We start from the raw sequence: 19,128 nt of genomic DNA on the forward strand, positions 1-19,128 counted from the left end.
GTAAGAACTAAACAAAGGCTGCGCGACCTCTACTGGTGGCCAGGGATGGATTCCCAAGTATAAGTTGCAATTAAGTCATGTATTACTTGCCAAATGCATGATAAAACAGCTGTCACTCGGGTTCCATCTTTGCAACCAGTTCCTCTCCCTAATGCTGCATGGGAAAAGCTTGCCATCGATATAGTGGGACCACTTGATAACGGCCAAATGGACTGTCACTATGCCATTACCTTAATTGTTTACTTCAGCAAATGGCCAGAAGTAGCCAGAAGTCCCACAGGAACTTATCTCTGACAATGGATCTCAGTTTGTTTCAACTGAGTTTGAAACATTCCTGCAGGAAAGAAACATCAAGCACTACAGTAGTACTATCTATTACCCACAAGTCAATGGGGAGATAGAATGCTTCAACAGAGTGCTTAAGCACTGTTGACACACTGCAAACATTGAAGAGAAGCCCTGGAAATCATTTGTACCTGACCTCTTGCAAACGTATCGAGCTACAAGACATGCAACAACTCATCAGACTCCTGCTAACCTTCTACATGGACATACACTGCACAACAAGTTGCACATTGGGGACCATCAAATCAGCGTACCTGCTGTAAGACTCAAGGATGTGAGACGCTGCGTACAACAGAAACAAGAGAAGTCTAAACTGTCATGTATGAAGGTGCAAACATTCCCCGTTTTATCCTGACACCGTGACGGCGGGTTTATTTCCATTTCCGGAAGTTACGGCTCAGCTCGGAGGGCACTGGGATGAAACGAGCCTGTATCTGGCGAGTCAATAAATGTGCAACAATCTATCGTAGTCCTTCGAGATACCTTACATGGCGACGAGGATAAACATCTAGACTCTAGATTCTAGAGCATGACTTCTTTCGGCCATATCGATGAATTTGACCCTCATGAGGGAGATTTTGAAACGTATTCTGAGCGGTTGTCTTTCTACTTCGAGGCAAACGGCATCGCGATGGAAGCCCGGATGAAGGCCATCTTCTTGTCCATTTGCGGGGGAGAGATGTTCACACTCATTAAAAACCTGATTCGTCCTCGGACAATCCAGGAGCTCACGTATGCAGAGCTCAAGGCCGCTTTGGAGGAACATTGTAATCCATCTCCTTCAGTCATCCTGTGTCTGTTTAATTTTTACATGTGCAGACAGCAGCAAGGTCAGTCGATCGCAGACGTCATTGCACACCTCAAAAAACTGTCACATCTGTGTGAGTTTGGGGATACGATTGAAGACGTGCCCCGTGATTTGCTGGTGGTTGGCATGTCCGATGACTGCACTCATAGACACCTGCTTGCTGAGAGAAGACTGACTTTCCAAAATGCCAGAAAAACCGGCATTTCCATGGAAAGTGCTGAAGGCAACGCTACAAGCATCGGTGCCACTCGCTCATCTGATACCAGCCCTGCTGTGAATCGGTTGGATCATGATCAGCCAAACGTTAGAACAAGTCTCCTCGTCAGAAGCCAGTGCAGTCTCAAACCAACAACAAATGTTTTAGGTGCAACGGAAAGCACCCTCCAGAGACGTGTCGGTTCAAAGATGCGACCTGCCATTTCTGTTCGAAAACTGGCCATATTGCTCCAGCTTGCATCACTCGCAAATCGGGAAAAGAGAAAGCTGCTGACAAGAAGATTAATCAGTTTATCGGTTCGGAGGAACCTGAGCTTGACCAGGTGAGCTCTGTTTCCGACAACTCAGAATCGTATGACCTGTTTCATATTGATTCTTGCGATAAGCGGAACCCTTTTCTTGCCATTGTTGTCATCAACAATCGACCATTGCAAATGGCGGTCGACACAGGAGCGATGTCTCGCTCATCAGCCGTTCTGTTTTCACAAACCGGGAGAGTGATGCTGACCGACCCGACCTGAAACCTACAACCTATGGACTCTCCACCTATACAGGTGAGAAGATTGTTCCCTGCGGTACATGTGATGTCACGGTGGGCTACGATAACCGTGAGTTTCACCTACCCCTGATCGTCATTCCTGGAAAGGGCCCTTCCTTACTAGGTAGGGGCTGGTTGAGCATAATTCATCTGAAGTGGAAAGGCATTCATCAACTCTGGGCAGCCAACGTTTCTGCTACCGCAGCAGACGCACTCAAAAATGTGCTGTATACGTACCCGTATGTCTTCAAGGATGAGCTTGGAAACTTGAAAGGACATACGGCTAAACTCAGTGTTGACCGGGATGCCAATCCCATATTTTGCAGAGCTCGCCCAGTCCCTTTCGCCCTGCAGGAGCGGATTGACAAGGAACTGGATAATCTTACTATAATTCACCAAGTGTCCATCCGTCCGTCCGTTCGAAGATGCCGCAAAAACGGCTGAACCGATCGCAACAATATTTTGGGTGGGTAATCCTGGGACCCCCTGGAGTAAAATAGGCGATATTGTTTTTCCAATTTTCCCAATTTTCCAGTTTTTCCAAACATGATGGAATAATATATACCGATATGAACAGTGATGTGGCTTTTATTGAAATTCTACAAATACCGTTTGGATTTTGATGAGAATTATGAACCTGCCGCGAATGCGGAAGCGGACAGATGAAGGCAATGCACGGGTTTGATAATATCCCAATACAACCGCCATTCAATCGTAATGTTAAATCATTAAACGTTAATTGTGTTAATCGTTTTGTTAAAATATCAATTGATGATTGGAATTGAGTGAATACAATTACGATTTTGAATTCGTAATTGTGTTCACCCAACTGTACGGAACTTCACATCAGGATTTAAATATTTGTTTATGTCACGAATGTTGTTGAAAGTTAATTTTTTTATATTAATGTTATTTAATTTGTGATTGGAGTTATGCTGTTTGGAATGAAAAAAGAGATATTGACTTCAAGTGAATGACGAAATGCCGTGATGGTTTCTACTTTCTAAAAGTGAAATTCACGGATCGCCATATGCAGATTCGCCATTGACTGGGTATAGGACAAACGTACCCGTTTGTTTGTGAACGGGTACATTTTTCATGGAAGTCCTTCACGAACTTGCTGTTCATATCTGACATGTGACTGAAGGTGCTACAGGAATGTGGAATTTATTGGTTTCATGCTTTAGCATTTGCCGTTTCTGCATTGTCTGTTTGCCTCTGGCCTCCCACCCATGCGTAGCACCGGTACCTCACTAGTCTTGAAAATCTGGGGATCATCGAGCAAATTCAGTACGCCGAATGGGCGGCGCCCATCGTTCCGGTCATAAAATCGGACCAGTCCATCTGCATATGTGGAGATTATAAAATGACCGTGAACAAGTGTTCTTCATTGGATAAATATCAAATCCCGAGGATTGAAGACCTCTACGCTCGTCTCACGGGAGGCAAGACTTTTACTAAACTCGATCTCAAATCCGCCTATGTACAGCTCCGCTTGGATGAGAATTTGAAACAGTATCTTATCATCAACACGCATCATGGGTTGTACAGGTACCACCAACTCAATTACAGACACAGGGAGAAATAAAAGAAAATGAAATGGTTTGGTAATCGGCCAGTACTCGACTTTGCAGTTCAACCAGGGCTTGTAGACGTTCGTCGCCTCCAAACCACAATGCATGAAGTGCACAAAAATGTCGCGGAATCACGCTCCTCGGCGTCCCAACGTGAGGTATTTCTCGTGATGCCGACTGCCCCGAACCTCTCTTGTTCAGTCTCTTCCCCACAAGCGCACACGAGCCAAAGATGCGCCACAGCCCGCGACCAAACCAGAACAAAGGAGAGAGCTGCAAACACGACCGTCCGCTATGAATCCCAGGATCAGAAGAAGAGAAATGCGACTGTCTCCAACCTACGCCAGGACCAAAAGACCAAGATGGCAAGATGGCGTCTTTTCCCCTTCACCTCTCGCATGTTCGACAATGGCTTTTCTCTCTACCAATCGCCTGAGCCTTGCCCATCACCCCCATCGTGCCTCCACCAATCACGAAGGCCGGGGCATGGTCTCTCCATTACAGGTCGTCGGGGGTGGAGTCTAGTGGCTGTTCGGGAATGTTCAGACGACGTCGGCGTTTACATGCCGATTGGCAAATGCTGTTTCTGTCGGCCCTAGCGGCGTGGTTGGCTAATAGAGCCCATTGCCTGGCCGGCTGAGCTTTATACGAACATTTGGGTGAAAATCAGAGGGAGGCAATACATCTTGGAGATTATTAACCATAAGCCCTATAAAATTAATTAGCACAAAACCACCCTCCTTATGGCAACATGCAAACACTCTTAACCTGAACTTTGCCTATGCTGCATAACCTTGCCCTGAACCCTGGTTATGTACATCGAGATGGCTTCTTCTTCTTCGCATCATATGGTCCATACTAAAACCTACACATTCTGAACTTTCCTAAGGTAAAACCTTTCCTAAGGCAAGGTATTTAAAGGTAGGTATTTTCATGCTTACCCCCCACAACAACAACAACATGCATTTTAAGGCCATTTTCCCTGCAAGAGCGGGGGTTAGCCTTGCGGTCCCCATGACAATCTTCTCCATTTTGCCGTATTTTCTGCATCTCTCCTTGTTAACCCCCTTGCCCGCATTTCTTCTTCCACCATCTTTAGCCAAGTCTTTCTCGGTCTTCCCCGTCCTCTACTTCCTTCTACATTAATTTCCATCACTCTTCTCAACCAGTCACTTTCATCCTTCCTCAACACATGACCAAACCATCTCAACTTGTTCCTCTTCACAGCATCAATCACAGGCAATATTTCCATCATCTTTCGCAATTCATCATTTGTCTTCCTCTCTCTCAACGATACTCCGCACATCCATCGAACCATTCGCATTTCCACCCTTTCCAGCCTTCGTTGCTGCTCTACGTTCATTACCCATGTCTCGCTCCCATAAATCATAACACTTCTCACACATGCAGCATACACCTTTCCCTTCAGCTTCAGAGACACTCTCCTCCTCATCAGCACGCCACTCAGTTCCCGAAACTTCTTCCATGCACATCTCACTCGAGCAACCGTTGCCGAGTCTGATCCACCTCCATTCAGCATGTCTCCGAGGTAGCAAAATGTTTTCACACCTTCCAGCTTCACGCCGTCTCCAAGATCCAACTCAACATTTCCTCCATCTGCAGCTCCCTCTGTGCACACCTTACATTGGAATGTAGCTGCCACACTGGTAAATGACCCTCTCAGACCAATACATTTTTGATGAACCCACTCAGCGCACATTGTACATTGAATGGAGTTCACTCCGACACCCTTCCTGCACACAGCACACGGCCACTTCCCAGTTCTTTCCACCTCACCACATGCTTTACCACTTGCCATCACCTTCGTCTTTCCGATATTCACCTTCAGACCTTTTGTCTCCATACATTCCTTCCACTTGTTCATCTTTTCCTTCAGTCCATCCATACTTTCCGCAATCAACACCAGATCATCTGCATACAACAACTCCCACGGTAAACCCTCCTTTACATTCTGAGCCAGCACCTCCATCACAGCTACAAATAGTAGTGGGCTTAGTACCGACCCCTGATGCACTCCCACCTTCACCTCAAACTCACCACTGTTCCCGTCCTTCGTCCTTACAGCTGTGCGCGCTCTTTTGTACATTGCCATCACTACTCTGATCAACCATTCCTCCACTCCTAACTTCCTCAATGCCCATGTCAATACTTTGCGTGGAACCCTATCGAATGCTTTCTCCAGATCAACAAACCCAAAAAACAACTTCTTCCTCTTCTCCATGTACTTCTCCTGCAACTGCCTCACAATGAAAAGCGCATCTGTCGTTCCTCTTCCTGGCATAAATCCAAACTGCATTTCGTCGATCTTCACTTTCTTCCTTATCCTCCTCTCCAACACCCTTTCCAATACCTTCATTCCATGCTCCAATAACTTTATCGCTCGGTACGAGCCACACTCCAGAGGGTCACCTTTCCCCTTGTATAGAGGGACGAGGGTACTCAGTTCCCAATCCACTGGAATGCGGCCTTCTTTCACCACCAGATTACAGATCTCTGTCATTCTCTTCACACCCCAACTTCCTGCTGCCTTCAACATATCTCCCACAACTCCCGTCGGCCCTCCCGCTTTTCCACTCTTCTTTGCTTTTATCGCTTCCTCAACTTCCTTCTCAGTTATCTTCTCTGCCGGTCCTAAAACTGGGTTACTCTCTATGTTGCCATCCCATTCATTCTCTGTATTCAACAGCATTTCCATATATCTTTTCCATCTTCCTTTAATTCCATATGGGTCGACAACGATTTGTCCCACTTCATCCTCCAAGCAACTCACCCCCATCACATCACACCTCTCTTTCGCTATGTGCTTTGCAATCCTGAATACTGCTTTCTGACCCTCTTCCGAATCCAAGCGTTCTCCGAACATTTTCCGACATGCCTCCTGCGCCTTTGCTACCTCTTTCTTTGCAGCCTTCCTGGCTGCCTTATAACTTTCATGCTCTGCTGTTTCTGCTCCCGTACCCTTCGCCTTCCCCACAAACGTAGCAATATTTTTCTCCTGTATGTGATTTATATAGAAGCCTTGTCATTATTTTAAAAAACAACTAAAAATGTACAGTTTATAGTTACAAACACAAATAAAATAGACTATAGTAACAAACACAAATAAAATAAACTATAGTAACAAACACAAATAAAATAGACTATAGTAACAAACACAAATAAAAGAGACTATAGTAACAAACACAAATAAAATAGACTATAGTAACAAACACAAATAAAATACACTATAGTAACAAACACAAATAAAAGAGACTATAGTGACAAACACATATTCAAGAGACTATAGTGACAAACACAAATAAAAGAGATTTTGGGGACAAACACAAATAAACGAGACTATAGTAATAAGCACAAATAAAAGAGACTATAATGACAAACACTAATAAAAGAGACAACAATGACAAACACAAATAAACGAAACTATAGCAATAAACACAAATAAAATATACTATAGTAACAAACACAAATAAAAGAGACTATAGTAACAAACACAAATAAAAGAGACTATACTAATAAACACAAATAAAAGAGACTATAGTAACAAACACAAATAAAAGAGACTATACTAATAAACACAAATAAAAGAGACTATCGTGACAAACAAATAAAAGGTATGGAGGTTATGTTTTCACTCCTCGTCTGTCTTTGTTTGTCTGTTTGTGAACAGGATATCTCAAAAAGTTGTGGACAGATTTGGACAAGCTTTGATGGACAGGTTGGGTTTGTGACACCATTGCAAGGACAGAATGATTCGATTTTTGTGAACATTCGAATCCTGATCTGAATCTGATAATTTTTTAAGTGATTCTTCATCATTGAGTGATAGTTTTAAAACTGATATAAAAACCACCCTTCGAGGCCATTTTTCCCCGCAGAGCAGGGGTTGGCCTTTTTCGGGCACCTTTGTCCCCTTTTTGAAGCAATGTTTTATGGCCGGATGCCCTTCCTGCCGCCAACCTTGTTAGTCGCCTCTTGTGACACGCAGGGAATTACCAGTGAACTGGTACTCAATTTGTTGACCTCGGAAGGATGACAGGCTGAGTCAACCCCCCTGGCGTTAATTCAGCGATTGACCGGGATTCGAACCCAGAATCCTAGGATCCCAAGCCGGCACCCTAACCGCTAAGCCAACACCAGGCTACAGTTCTAAAACTGTTGGCTAAAGTTGAGGACCCAACACCAGGCTACAGTTGAGGACCAGTTGTGTGTCTGACAAGGACGATTCTATTTGATTTAGGTGAAGATCTGAATATGTATTCGGATATGATAATTATTTAATTTTTAAAGTGATTCTTCACCATCGGGAGATAGGGCCAAAAACGATACATAACAGGATATCTCAAGAAGTTATGGATATATTTGGACGAAACATGTTGAACAGGTTGTGTGTGTGACAAGGAAGAATTGATTCAATTTCGGTAAAGATCTGGATCCGGATCCAGCTAGTAGAATTTTAAAAAGTGATTCTTCACCATTGAGTGATATGGCCAACCAGGTGGAGGTATGCTCTCTACTGAGTGCCGTTCTAGTTCATCATGTGATGCAAGATATTTCAGCTGAGAGCTTGCTTGCTGTCTGAGGTTGGTTATCTCATTGTTCAAGATTTATGTTTTTCATTCTAAGCATATTAGGATCATACCAAAAAAAGACATTATTATGGTGCAGGACCAGCATAAAAGAGGAAGGTCTTCAGAGATGTTCAGCTGACCGTTTTATCTGTAATCATGCAGGCATAAAATATCTTACAATAACTTTTGAAAACTTCAGTGTTCAGGAAGTTATTGAAATCGGAAGGACAAATAGTCAGCTCCTTCTTGAATGCAATTTTAACTGTAATACATTAACAGTTACCATAATGCAATTCATGCTGCCACATCAGTCAGTTTTCCATTGGTGCTTGAATTCGGATCAATTTTGCCATCTCCAGCTGATACCAGAAGAAGAGAAGCGTCAGCTCCGGAGAGAACGAAACAAAATAGCAGCTGCGCGTTGTCGAAACCGTCGGCGAGAACTTACTGAAACACTGCAAAATGTAAGTTCAGTCAAACATCTTCTCCTATATGAATTATAAGTGTGTGTGTGTGTATATATCTGTATGTCATTTGTGTGCGTATGTGTAATGTGTATGCATCTGTATATGTTTCAATATGCATATTATGTGTTTGTATATGCAAATGTGTGTGTATATGTATGTGTGCATGTCGTGTATGTGTGTGCCTAGTGGATATGTGTTTGTATGCGTATGTATATGTGTTTGTATATGCATATGTGTGTTTGTGTATAGAACCACCTTTAGAGGCCATTCTCCCCACAGACCAGGAGTTGGCCTTTTTCGGGCACCATGGTCCCCTTTTTGAAGCAATGTTTTATGGCCGGATGCCCTTCCTGCCGCCAACCCTGTTAGTCTCCTTTTGCGACACACAGGGAATTACCAGTGAACTGGTACTCAATTTGCCGACCTCAGAAGGATGACAGGCTGAGTCAACCCCCCTGGTGTTTTTTTTTGTTTGTTTTTTATTGTATACAAGATCGAGGCTCGTGAAAGAGCTAACATTAATCACACAAAAAGTCAAACCGACACACAAAACACAAAAAACAAGGGGAGCGGCAGACAAGATGGGGAGAGAGGGGGAAGGACACAAACACAACCTTTGAGAGCAGGGACATCGGGAGGACTTGGGGGGAGGTGGGAAAGGTATAAAACATTTGAACACTGCAAGGACTCTGGGGTGAATTACCGGGGGTAGAAAAGATCAAGGTTTTGGATGGGGGAAGATAAGAGATGGCGGTGAACAGCTGTTTTAAAGACCTGGAGGGAGGAGTGGGATTGAAGGGAGTGGGGGAGTTTGTTCCAGAGGCGGGAGAAAAGGGGAATGAAAGAGTGAAGGTGAGCAGATCGCCTAGATTTTGGCAGTTTAACCATAAGAGGGTTGCAGGCAGATCTTGTGCGACCTGAAGGAATATTGAGGGGGACAGAGCACAGAGAGAGCTGGGGGAGCAAGGCCGGAGAGGAGTCGGTAGAAGACAGAAAGACCACCAACCTGCCTGCGGTGAGTGAGTGAAAGGCCCTCGGAGTTGACTTCATCGCAGGAGATTCCAATGATTCTGAAACCTTTGGCCTCAACAGCGTGAAGCCGAGCTGGGTGTGAGGCAGGAGCACCAGCCCGGAGGGGGGAACAGTATTCCATTGAGCTGCGGATGAAAGCCTTGTATGTGGTGAGGAGCAATTCAGTGATCGACCGGATCCCAAGCCGGCACCCTAACCGCGAAGCCAACACCAGGCTCATATGTGTGTATGTGTTTGTATATGCGTGTGTGTAACATTTCATTCTATTTCTATCTTTCTATCTTTCTATCTTTCTATCTTTCTATCTTTCTATCTCTCTCTCTCTTTCTCTTTCTCTTTCTCTTTCTCTTTCTCTTTCTCTTTCTCTTTCTTTCTTTCTCTCTCTCTCTCCACCCTTTTCTGGCCATCCCCATCCTCCTTACCTCCTCATATCCTCTCTCTTTCCCCCTCCTCTGCCTTCCCCCTCTCATCATATTCCCTTCACGAAGTGACTCCATGTTATCTGGCAACGGTACCATTGCTAGGATGAAATACAAGTGTTGTTTTATTCACATTTACCCAAACTCCTTTATGAACTTTAGACACTGTCCAAAAAACATTGTGGATGGAGAACCTGGTCAGCATTCACAAAGGCCTAACATTGTGAAAGATCATGTTGGGTTTCCCAAGACTGATACCCAAAAGTCCTCGTGTTTCCACTCTGTAGTGAAAGTTCTTCAAAATTGTTCTTCGAAATTGAACTCTGAGTAACTTGAGAAATGGTTGCCATCAGATGCTTGGATCCCACATTCATCCTATATTTATTAGTCACTAATCTGCGATTACACTTTGAGATTAGTGAGTAAGAAACCTAAATTGGGATGTGTTGGTAAAACGTGATGACTAAATAAGTATGACTTGCTTGTGGTCATCATTTTCACTGAGATACATGTCACTGTAACTCTGGTGTAACTGTTGCGTTCCATCTCAGGGTCACGTGGTTTGAATATTGAAGTCAGAAAATGCTGTTGATGATAATTCAGGTGAAAGTCATTTTAATTAATTATATCTTTTTACATAGCCTGGTGTTGGCTTAGCGGTTAGTGTGCCTGCTTGGGATCCTAGGATCCTGGGTTCGAATCCCGGTCGATCGCTGAATTAACGCCAGGGGGGTTGACTCAGCCTGTGATCCTTCCGAGGTCGTGCAAATTGAGTACCAGCTTGCTGGGATGAATGATCCCGGTGTGCACCCCGGTTTAGAATAGATACACCGTATCCCTGCGCATCGTAAGAGGCGACCAAGGGTTGGCGTCAGGAAGGGCATCCGGCCATAAAAACATTGCCTCAAACAGGGAACCACGATTGCCATGGGGCCCGCAAGGCTAACCCCCGCTCTAGCGGGGAAAATGGCCTTAAAACGATCATTCATTCATTCATTCACATAGTCAGTATTACATTATAATTTGATTCAATACTCCACATATCAAAGGTTTAAAGATGTTTTTTGGGGGGTTTTTTTGTATACAAGATTGAGGGGCATACAAGCTTTTCCATACAAGAGCTAACATTAACCACAAAAAAAAAAACGGACACACAAAACATACAATAAAGGGAGTGGGAGACAAGATGTGCAGAGAGAGGGAAGCACACAAGTACAACAGCAGAAAACAGGGACATCGGGAGATTTGTGGGAGGGAGAGGGCTTGGGGGGAGAGGGCTTGGGGAGAGGAGGCATGGGAAGGGGGGAGGAGGCATGGGAATGGGGGAGGAGGGGTGGGAGAGGTATAGAACACATGGACACTGCTAGGACTTCCAGGAAAGAAGTTGGTATTTCAAAAAAGTGGATCTGGGGTGAATTAACGGGGGTAGAAAAGAACAAGGTTTTGGATGGGGGAAGATAAGAGATGATGGTGAACAGCTGTTTTAAAGACCTGGAGGGAGGAGAGGGATTGAAGAGAGTGTGGGAGATTGTTCCAGAGGTGAGAAAAAAGAGGAATGAAAGAGTGAAGGTGAGCAGACAGACTAGATTTTCGCAGTTTCACCAGAAGAGGGTTGCTGGCAGATCTTGTGCGACCTGCAGGAATATTTGGGGGACAACACACAGATGGAGCTGTGGGAGCTAGGCTGGATGGGAGTCGGGAGAAGACAGAAAGACCACCTACCTGCCTGCGGTGAGTGAGTGAAAAACCCTCACAATCAGCTTCATCGCGGAAGATTCCAATGATTCTGAATGATTTGGTTGTGAAGCCGAGCTAGGTGTGAGGCAGGAGCACCAGCCCAGAGGGCAGAGCAGTATTCGATCGAGCTCTGGATGAAAGCCTTGTATGTGGTGAGGAGCTCAGGTGTGCCAAGGAAGGACTTCGTACGATGGAGGATGCCCAGTCGGCGACTGGCTTTGGAGGCCAGCTTGGAAATATGGTTTTCCCAGGAAAGATCAGGGCAGATTGTGAGACCCAAAAGCTTGAGTGACACAAATTCTTGGAGAGGAATGTTGAGAAAGTAGATGGGAGGGTTGTCCAGTCGGTCTTTTTGGAGAGACATAGTAAGAGTGTCAGGATTGAAAGACATGTTCCACTTGTTTGAACAGTCTGTGATTTTGTCCAGGTCTGCAGAGAGTGAGGAGGCTGCAGACTTCCGATCTGAGGGATGAGAAATGGAGCGGCAGAGAGTGGCCTCATCAGCAAAGAGATAGAAAGGATTTTCCAGAGAGTCGGAGAGATCATTGAGGAAGACCAGAAAAAGCACAGGGCCAGAACACTGTCTTGGGGAACTCCAGCCTGAACAGGAAGGGGAGATGAGAGAAATCCATTCAGGGCCACACGTTGTCTACGACCAGAGAGGAAGTCCGCAATCCATGCATGGAGATTTCCATGGATACCATAGAAGGAGAGTTTGGTGAGCAGATTGAGGTGCCAGACAGTATCGAAGGCATGTGATATGTCAAGGGAGACAGCTCTGATTTCCTGTTTGGCATTGAGGACCTCCATCCATTGTTGAGACATCAGAAGCAGCATGTCCAGAGTAGAGTAACCTGGTCGGAAACCAAATTGATGATTAGAGATCAATACATTGGAGCAGAGGAAAGATTTGATATCTGAAGCAATGATGGATTCCATGACTTTGCTGATAATTGGGAGCAGGCTGATTGGTCTGTAGTTGCAAGGATCTGTTTTTGCACCTTTTTATGTAAAGTGGTAATGTTGGCTGATTTCCAAACTGATGGCAGATGACCTTGAGCAAAAGAGGGTGAAGAGAACAGAGAGAGGGTGTGAAAGAGCGGCAGAGCAGGCTTTTAGGACCCGTGGGCTGATGCCGTCTGGTCCAGTTGCAGAATCAGAGTCGACGTTTGACAGAAACTTCTCCTTGTCAGGAGAGAAGGACACAGAGTCCAGGAGCAGCTGGGTTCGACTGGAAAAGGTTTGTACAGAGTGAGATGGGTTTGGGACACAATATTTTGAGGCAAACACAGAGTTGAGGCATTTAGCTTTGTCACATGCAGTGTCAACTGTGTAGCCATTTGAGGTAAGGGAATGGATGGAGGGGGAACAAACATCTGAAACAGATGTGACCAGACTCTACCAAGATTTGAAGCAAGGAGAAAGGTTTGAGAATTCAGTCTTGTGAGTGGAGAGATCGTGCTTCCTGCCTCTCCTGTGGGTAGACACACACTTGTTCCGAGCTTGGTGGAAGGAACTGAGATTGCCTTTATTTGGATTAGCCTTCCAAGAGGCAAAGGCAAGTTGTTTCAGGGCAACTGCCTCACCACAAGATTCAGTGTATCATGGACGGGAGGAAGGGTATGACAAATGAAGACGAGATGGGATAAATCTGTGCATGAGAGAGAGCAGTTTGCTTTGGAAGACTTCCCAAGATGAGTTGATGTCAGAGGCAGTCGAGATGGGAGACCAGTCCAGATGATTGATGGCTGCTTGAAGACCATGCCAGTCGGCCTGAGTGAAATGCCAAACTCGTCGACACTGAGGAGGCTCTCTAAGAATGGCCAGAGAGATGTCCACTTTAACAAGCACATGATCAGAAAAACCGATTGGAGCAGAAGAAGAGCTGCAGACATTTGCAGGGAAGTTTGTCATAACCAAGTCTAGAAGAGAAGATGCTCCGTTGACTGAGATCCGGGTTGGGAAATTGACAGATTGTGTCAGTCCCAATAAGTCGCAGAAGTCCTTTGCTGAGATGCCATGACTGGTGAGAGAGGTACCCACACCCAGCCAGCTGGCATGATGATAGTTGAAGTCACCACATACACTACCGGTCAAAAGTTTTCGAACACCTCAATTTTTCCAGTTTTTATTGAAATTTACGCAGTTGAATGTCCAGTGAATAACCTGAAATGGTACAAAGGTAAGCAGTAAACTGCTTGATGTTAAAAAAAAAGTTTAGGTGCGCAAAAATGGGAAAATAATGTAAATTGCACAGTTATATTGTAAAAAAAGGCCTTCTTCAGGGAACAAGGAATGGGTTAACATCTTACAGCTGTTCTGCAGCAATGTAAGTAAATTAAGTCTTGTAAGTTGATGCAAACAATTCCTACAGGTGTCCCAACCTCTGCTGATTACTTGATTACAAACCCCCGGTCTGTATAACAGCAGTATTGGAACAGACTGTTATTACACCCTCTGAAGCATTATTTGGACAATATTGCACTGCAGGAAGTAGTATATTGGAAACTGGAGGAAACTCTGACAGTAAGAGGTCTGGCAGACCCAAAGCCACAACAGAATCAGAAGACAAGTTTCTGAGAGTCAACAGCTTGGTGATAGGCGGCTCACAGGACAACAGCTTCAAGCACAGCGTAACACTGGTCGAGGTAAGCAAGTCTCAGTTTCAACTGTGAAGAGAAGACTTCGAGCTGCAGGTTTGACAGGTCGAGTGGCAGTAAGAAAGCCATTGCTGAGATGGCAAAATAAGAAAAAGAGGCATGCCTGGGCCATGAAGCACCGCCAATGGACTACTGAAGACTGGAAGAAGGTCTTATGGACCGATGAATCAAAATTTGAAATCTTTGGTTCATCACGCAGGGTTTTTGTACGCCGTCGAGTAGGCGAAAGGATGGTTCCTCAGTGTGTGACACCAACTGTCAAACATGGAGGAGGAAGCGTGATGGTCTGGGGCCCTTTTGCTGGATCCTGAGTCAGCGACTTGCACAGAGTGACTGGCACCCTGAACCAAAAGGGCTACCACAGCATTTTGCAGCGCCATGCAATACCCTCTGGTATATGCCTAGTTGGCCAGGGGTTCATCCTACAGCAAGATAATGACCCTAAACACACCTCCAGGTTATGTCAAAACTACCTTCGAGGAAAAGAACAAGACGGTAGGTTTCAAACATGGAATGGCCAGCACAGTCTCCAGACTTAAACCCCATCGAGCTGGTTTGGGATGAACTGGACAGAAGGGTGAAAGCAAAGCAACCTACAAGTGCAACACATTTGTGGGAACTTCTGCAACAGTGTTGGGAAGAACTTCCCGAACAATATTTGATTTACATTGGAGAAGGAATGCCACGAGTGTGTTCGGTGGTTATATCTGCAAAAGGTGGCTACTTTGCCGAGTCGAAAATATAAATTAAATTTTGTTAAACAAAATGATTCTATGATTTCTTTTTTATCTCCAATTGTTTATTTGTTCTATGCTTAATTTCAGAGTACATTGAGAAATTAAACTGCGTAAATTTCAATAAAAACCGGAAAAATTGAGGTGTTCTAAAACTTTTGACCAGTAGTGTATATCCGTGTTAAGATAGCTTTATCCTGACGTTTTTCCAAGGACGCTTCTTACAACAAAAGCATAATATTAATGTTATTACACAACTAATTTAATACTAATAATATCGACCTCCCCGAGGGGTGTTTCCTCTTTGACCAAATGCCGTGTCAATGTTTATAAATAGCTTATCGTTCGTTTTCATGCGAGCACCCCCTACCAGAAGTAGTATTATTAAAAACACATGATTACCTTTTTTAACAGTCACTACTGCTGTTTAACATGAAACTGAAAGAAATTTGAAAGAATCCCGACATCCATGAGGCAAATTTTACTTTCGGAACCGAGTGAAGATCTACTCTAATCTATATACCACACAAGGGTAAATACCATGACCCTTCCTGCTGCTAACGTGGCGTTTGTCATGGCATTTTTGAAACAGTCACTCCTGCTATATCACAAGAAACTCAAAGGGAGGAAACCCGGGGAGTGTTCAGTTACCAAGCAGCTGGCTCACACTTGCCAAGCCAGCCGTTCCTTATCAACGGTTTTGAATTGAGTGCTTGCTCGAATGTTTAAGCCACATGACGAGCGCTCTACAAGAAACTTGGTAACAGAACACATCCCTCCCTCCCTCCCACCCCCCCCCCCCCCCAACGTTCTTGAGGCCCAACCATAGATGTACTGTAATCTATACATCCCAGAGAGGAAAGTCCTTTCCTGCTGCCCCCATGGGGAATGGGTGCACTAGTAAATAAAATGTACAATTTTTTTTACTGCCATTTTCGTCAAGTTTAGTTTGAGTACAAAGTGGACACTGACAGGCTTTGCATTTTGAGTTTTTTGTCTCATTTAATCGTGTCAGTTAATGTCATTATGCATTTTTGTCTGGTATCAGTTTGAACAGCACTAAAGATGTACTAAATAAATACAGAATTATAATCATGCATACCAGTACCTGCTCCATGATATGAAAAGGAATGAGTGGACTTGCACCTTAATGTGATAACAAAGTAAATATTTTTCAAGGTGTTGATCAACATACATGCCTATATATCGCGTTTCTCCATCAGTGATAATATTACATCCACAACCCCAAAGATAGTTATATCCATGGATTTCTAGTGTCGATCCTCAATTGCATTTCTGATGAATAAAAAACTGTCTTTTGGATAGACTTAATATTTTTAGCTGTTTCGTGAAAGGCATCTTGATAGCGTGTACTGTGAATACCGCAACCTACACAACTAACTATCTACCTCTCCACCGCCATCCCAAAAACAAAACCAATAGCTTATAGTAGTGACATTAAAACAAACATTGATGGCTGCCTGTTTTCACAGGAGACTGACCTCTTGGAGGAGGAGAAGGCCAGGCTGCAGTCAGCGATTTCGATTTTGCAAAAGGAGAAGGACCATTTGGAGATCATCCTTGCTACTCACAGAGGTAGCTGCAAGCTTCTGGACAACATTACTGAGACAGAAACAAAGGTGGAGAATATTGAAAAACCTCACTCTTGCTCAAGAGCAGCTGTCCAAAGTTCAAAAGAATTCTCTAAACGTTTGCTGTCAACCAATTCCTTACCACAAATCACAATCTCAAGTAGTACAATGAATGAGTCCTTGAACACTCCGCCAGTGATTAGCACACCGCTAAGCATCAGTGCGGGGTCAAGCACTCCGAGTGGTATCGGCAACATTTTCCTGTATCCTAGTGGCCCCGAGGGAGATGTACTTGATGCATCTTGTGCCCAGGCCCACAGACGCAGGAGCAGCAGCAGTGGGGAGCAGACATCAAGTGAGTCCCGTGGCTCTCCAACTTTACTTGCCCTATAATCCTTCAGGTCCCTTGATTAGTTGGAGGTCCAAAGAAATTGTAATGAGTAAAGTCACAAGGTAGATGAGAAGAGTGTAAATGAAAGTGTGAGAACAAAGAAAAAATGAGTGCAGGAGAGATTTAAAGATGTCCAACTGGTTGAAAATGGGAGAAAAGCCAAAGAGGAAAAAAGGAAAGAGAAAGTAAAAGGAAGTTTTTCTGAATTTATAACGAATTAGTAAAGGATAAGGGAAGAGAAAGTCAAAGGAAGTTTTTCAAAATTGATAACGAATGAGTAAAGGATAAGGGAAGAGAAAGTCAAAGGAAGTTTTTCAAAATTGATAACGAATGAGTAAAGGATAAGGGAAGAGAAAGTAAAAGGAAGTTTTTCAAAATTGATAACGAATGAGTAAAGGATATGGGAAGAGAAAGTCAACGGAAGTTTTTCAAAATTGATAACGAATGAGTAAAGGATAAGGGAAGAGAAAGTAAAAGGAAGTTTTTCAAAATTGATAACGAATGAGTAAAGGATAAGGGAAGAGAAAGTAAAAGGAAGTTTTTCAAAATTGATAACGAATGAGTAAAGGATATGGGAAGAGAAAGTCAACGGAAGTTTTTCAAAATTGATAACGAATGAGTAAAGGATATGGGAAGAGAAAGTAAAAGGAAGTTTTTCAAAATTGATAACGAATGAGTAAAGGATATGGGAAGAGAAAGTAAAAGGAAGTTTTTCAAAATTGATAACGAATGAGTAAAGGATAAGGGAAGAGAAAGTAAAAGGAAGTTTTTCAAAATTGATAACGAATGAGTAAAGGATATGGGAAGAGAAAGTAAAAGGAAGTTTTTCGAAATTGATAACGAATGAGTAAAGGATATGGGAAGAGAAAGTAAAAGGAAGTTTTTCGAAATTGATAACGAATGAGTAAAGGATAAGGGAAGAGAAAGTAAAAGGAAGTTTTTCGAAATTGATAACGAATGAGTAAAGGATAAGGGAAGAGAAAGTAAAAGGAACTTTTTCAAAATTGATAACGAATGAGTAAAGGATAAGGGAAGAGAAAGTAAAAGGATGTTTTTCGAAATTGATAACGAATGAGTAAAGGATAAGGGAAGAGAAAGTAAAAGGAAGTTTTTCGAAATTGATAACGAATGAGTAAAGGATATGGGAAGAGAAAGTAAAAGGAAGTTTTTCGAAATTGATAACGAATGAGTAAAGGATAAGGGAAGAGAAAGTAAAAGGAAGTTTTTCGAAATTGATAACGAATGAGTAAAGGATAAGGGAAGAGAAAGTAAAAGGAAGTTTTTCGAAATTGATAACGAATGAGTAAAGGATATGGGAAGAGAAAGTAAAAGGAAGTTTTTCGAAATTGATAACGAATGAGTAAAGGATAAGGGAAGAGAAAGTAAAAGGAACTTTTTCAAAATTGATAACGAATGAGTAAAGGATAAGGGAAGAGAAAGTAAAAGGAAGTTTTTCGAAATTGATAACGAATGAGTAAAGGATATGGGAAGAGAAAGTAAAAGGAAGTTTTTCGAAATTGATAACGAATGAGTAAAGGATAAGGGAAGAGAAAGTAAAAGGAAGTTTTTCGAAATTGATAACGAATGAGTAAAGGATATGGGAAGAGAAAGTAAAAGGAAGTTTTTCGAAATTGATAACGAATGAGTAAAGGATATGGGAAGAGAAAGTAAAAGGAAGTTTTTCGAAATTGATAACGAATGAGTAAAGGATAAGGGAAGAGAAAGTAAAAGGAAGTTTTTCGAAATTGATAACGAATGAGTAAAGGATAAGGGAAGAGAAAGTAAAAGGAAGTTTTTCGAAATTGATAACGAATGAGTAAAGGATATGGGAAGAGAAAGTAAAAGGAAGTTTTTCGAAATTGATAACGAATGAGTAAAGGATATGGGAAGAGAAAGTAAAAGGAAGTTTTTCGAAATTGATAACGAATGAGTAAAGGATATGGGAAGAGAAAGTAAAAGGAAGTTTTTCGAAATTGATAACGAATGAGTAAAGGATATGGGAAGAGAAAGTAAAAGGAAGTTTTTC

General features: G+C 43.1%; 1 protein-coding gene across 2 annotated transcripts in view; it reads left to right on the plus strand.

The window, feature by feature from the left end:
* The window catches only part of LOC137411833 (fos-related antigen 1-like), a 34,279-nt gene extending 16,894 nt beyond the window's left edge, over positions 1 to 17,385 (plus strand). The window contains exons 2-3 of one of the 2 annotated variants that reach the window (XM_068097114.2): positions 8,430 to 8,534; positions 16,613 to 17,385. In XM_068097114.2, coding sequence (XP_067953215.2) covers positions 8,430 to 8,534; positions 16,613 to 17,104 — 597 coding nt within the window. In that variant the 3' untranslated portion in view covers positions 17,105 to 17,385. The remainder of the gene's footprint in view (positions 1 to 8,429; positions 8,535 to 16,612) is intronic. The other variant, XM_068097115.2, reaches the window with a different exon arrangement.
* The last annotated feature ends 1,743 nt before the right edge of the window (positions 17,386 to 19,128 follow it).

The sequence above is a fragment of the Myxine glutinosa genome, chromosome 11, assembly GCF_964187855.1.
Source record: "Myxine glutinosa chromosome 11, kmMyxGlut1.1, whole genome shotgun sequence".
Lineage (NCBI taxonomy): Eukaryota > Metazoa > Chordata > Myxini > Myxiniformes > Myxinidae > Myxine > Myxine glutinosa.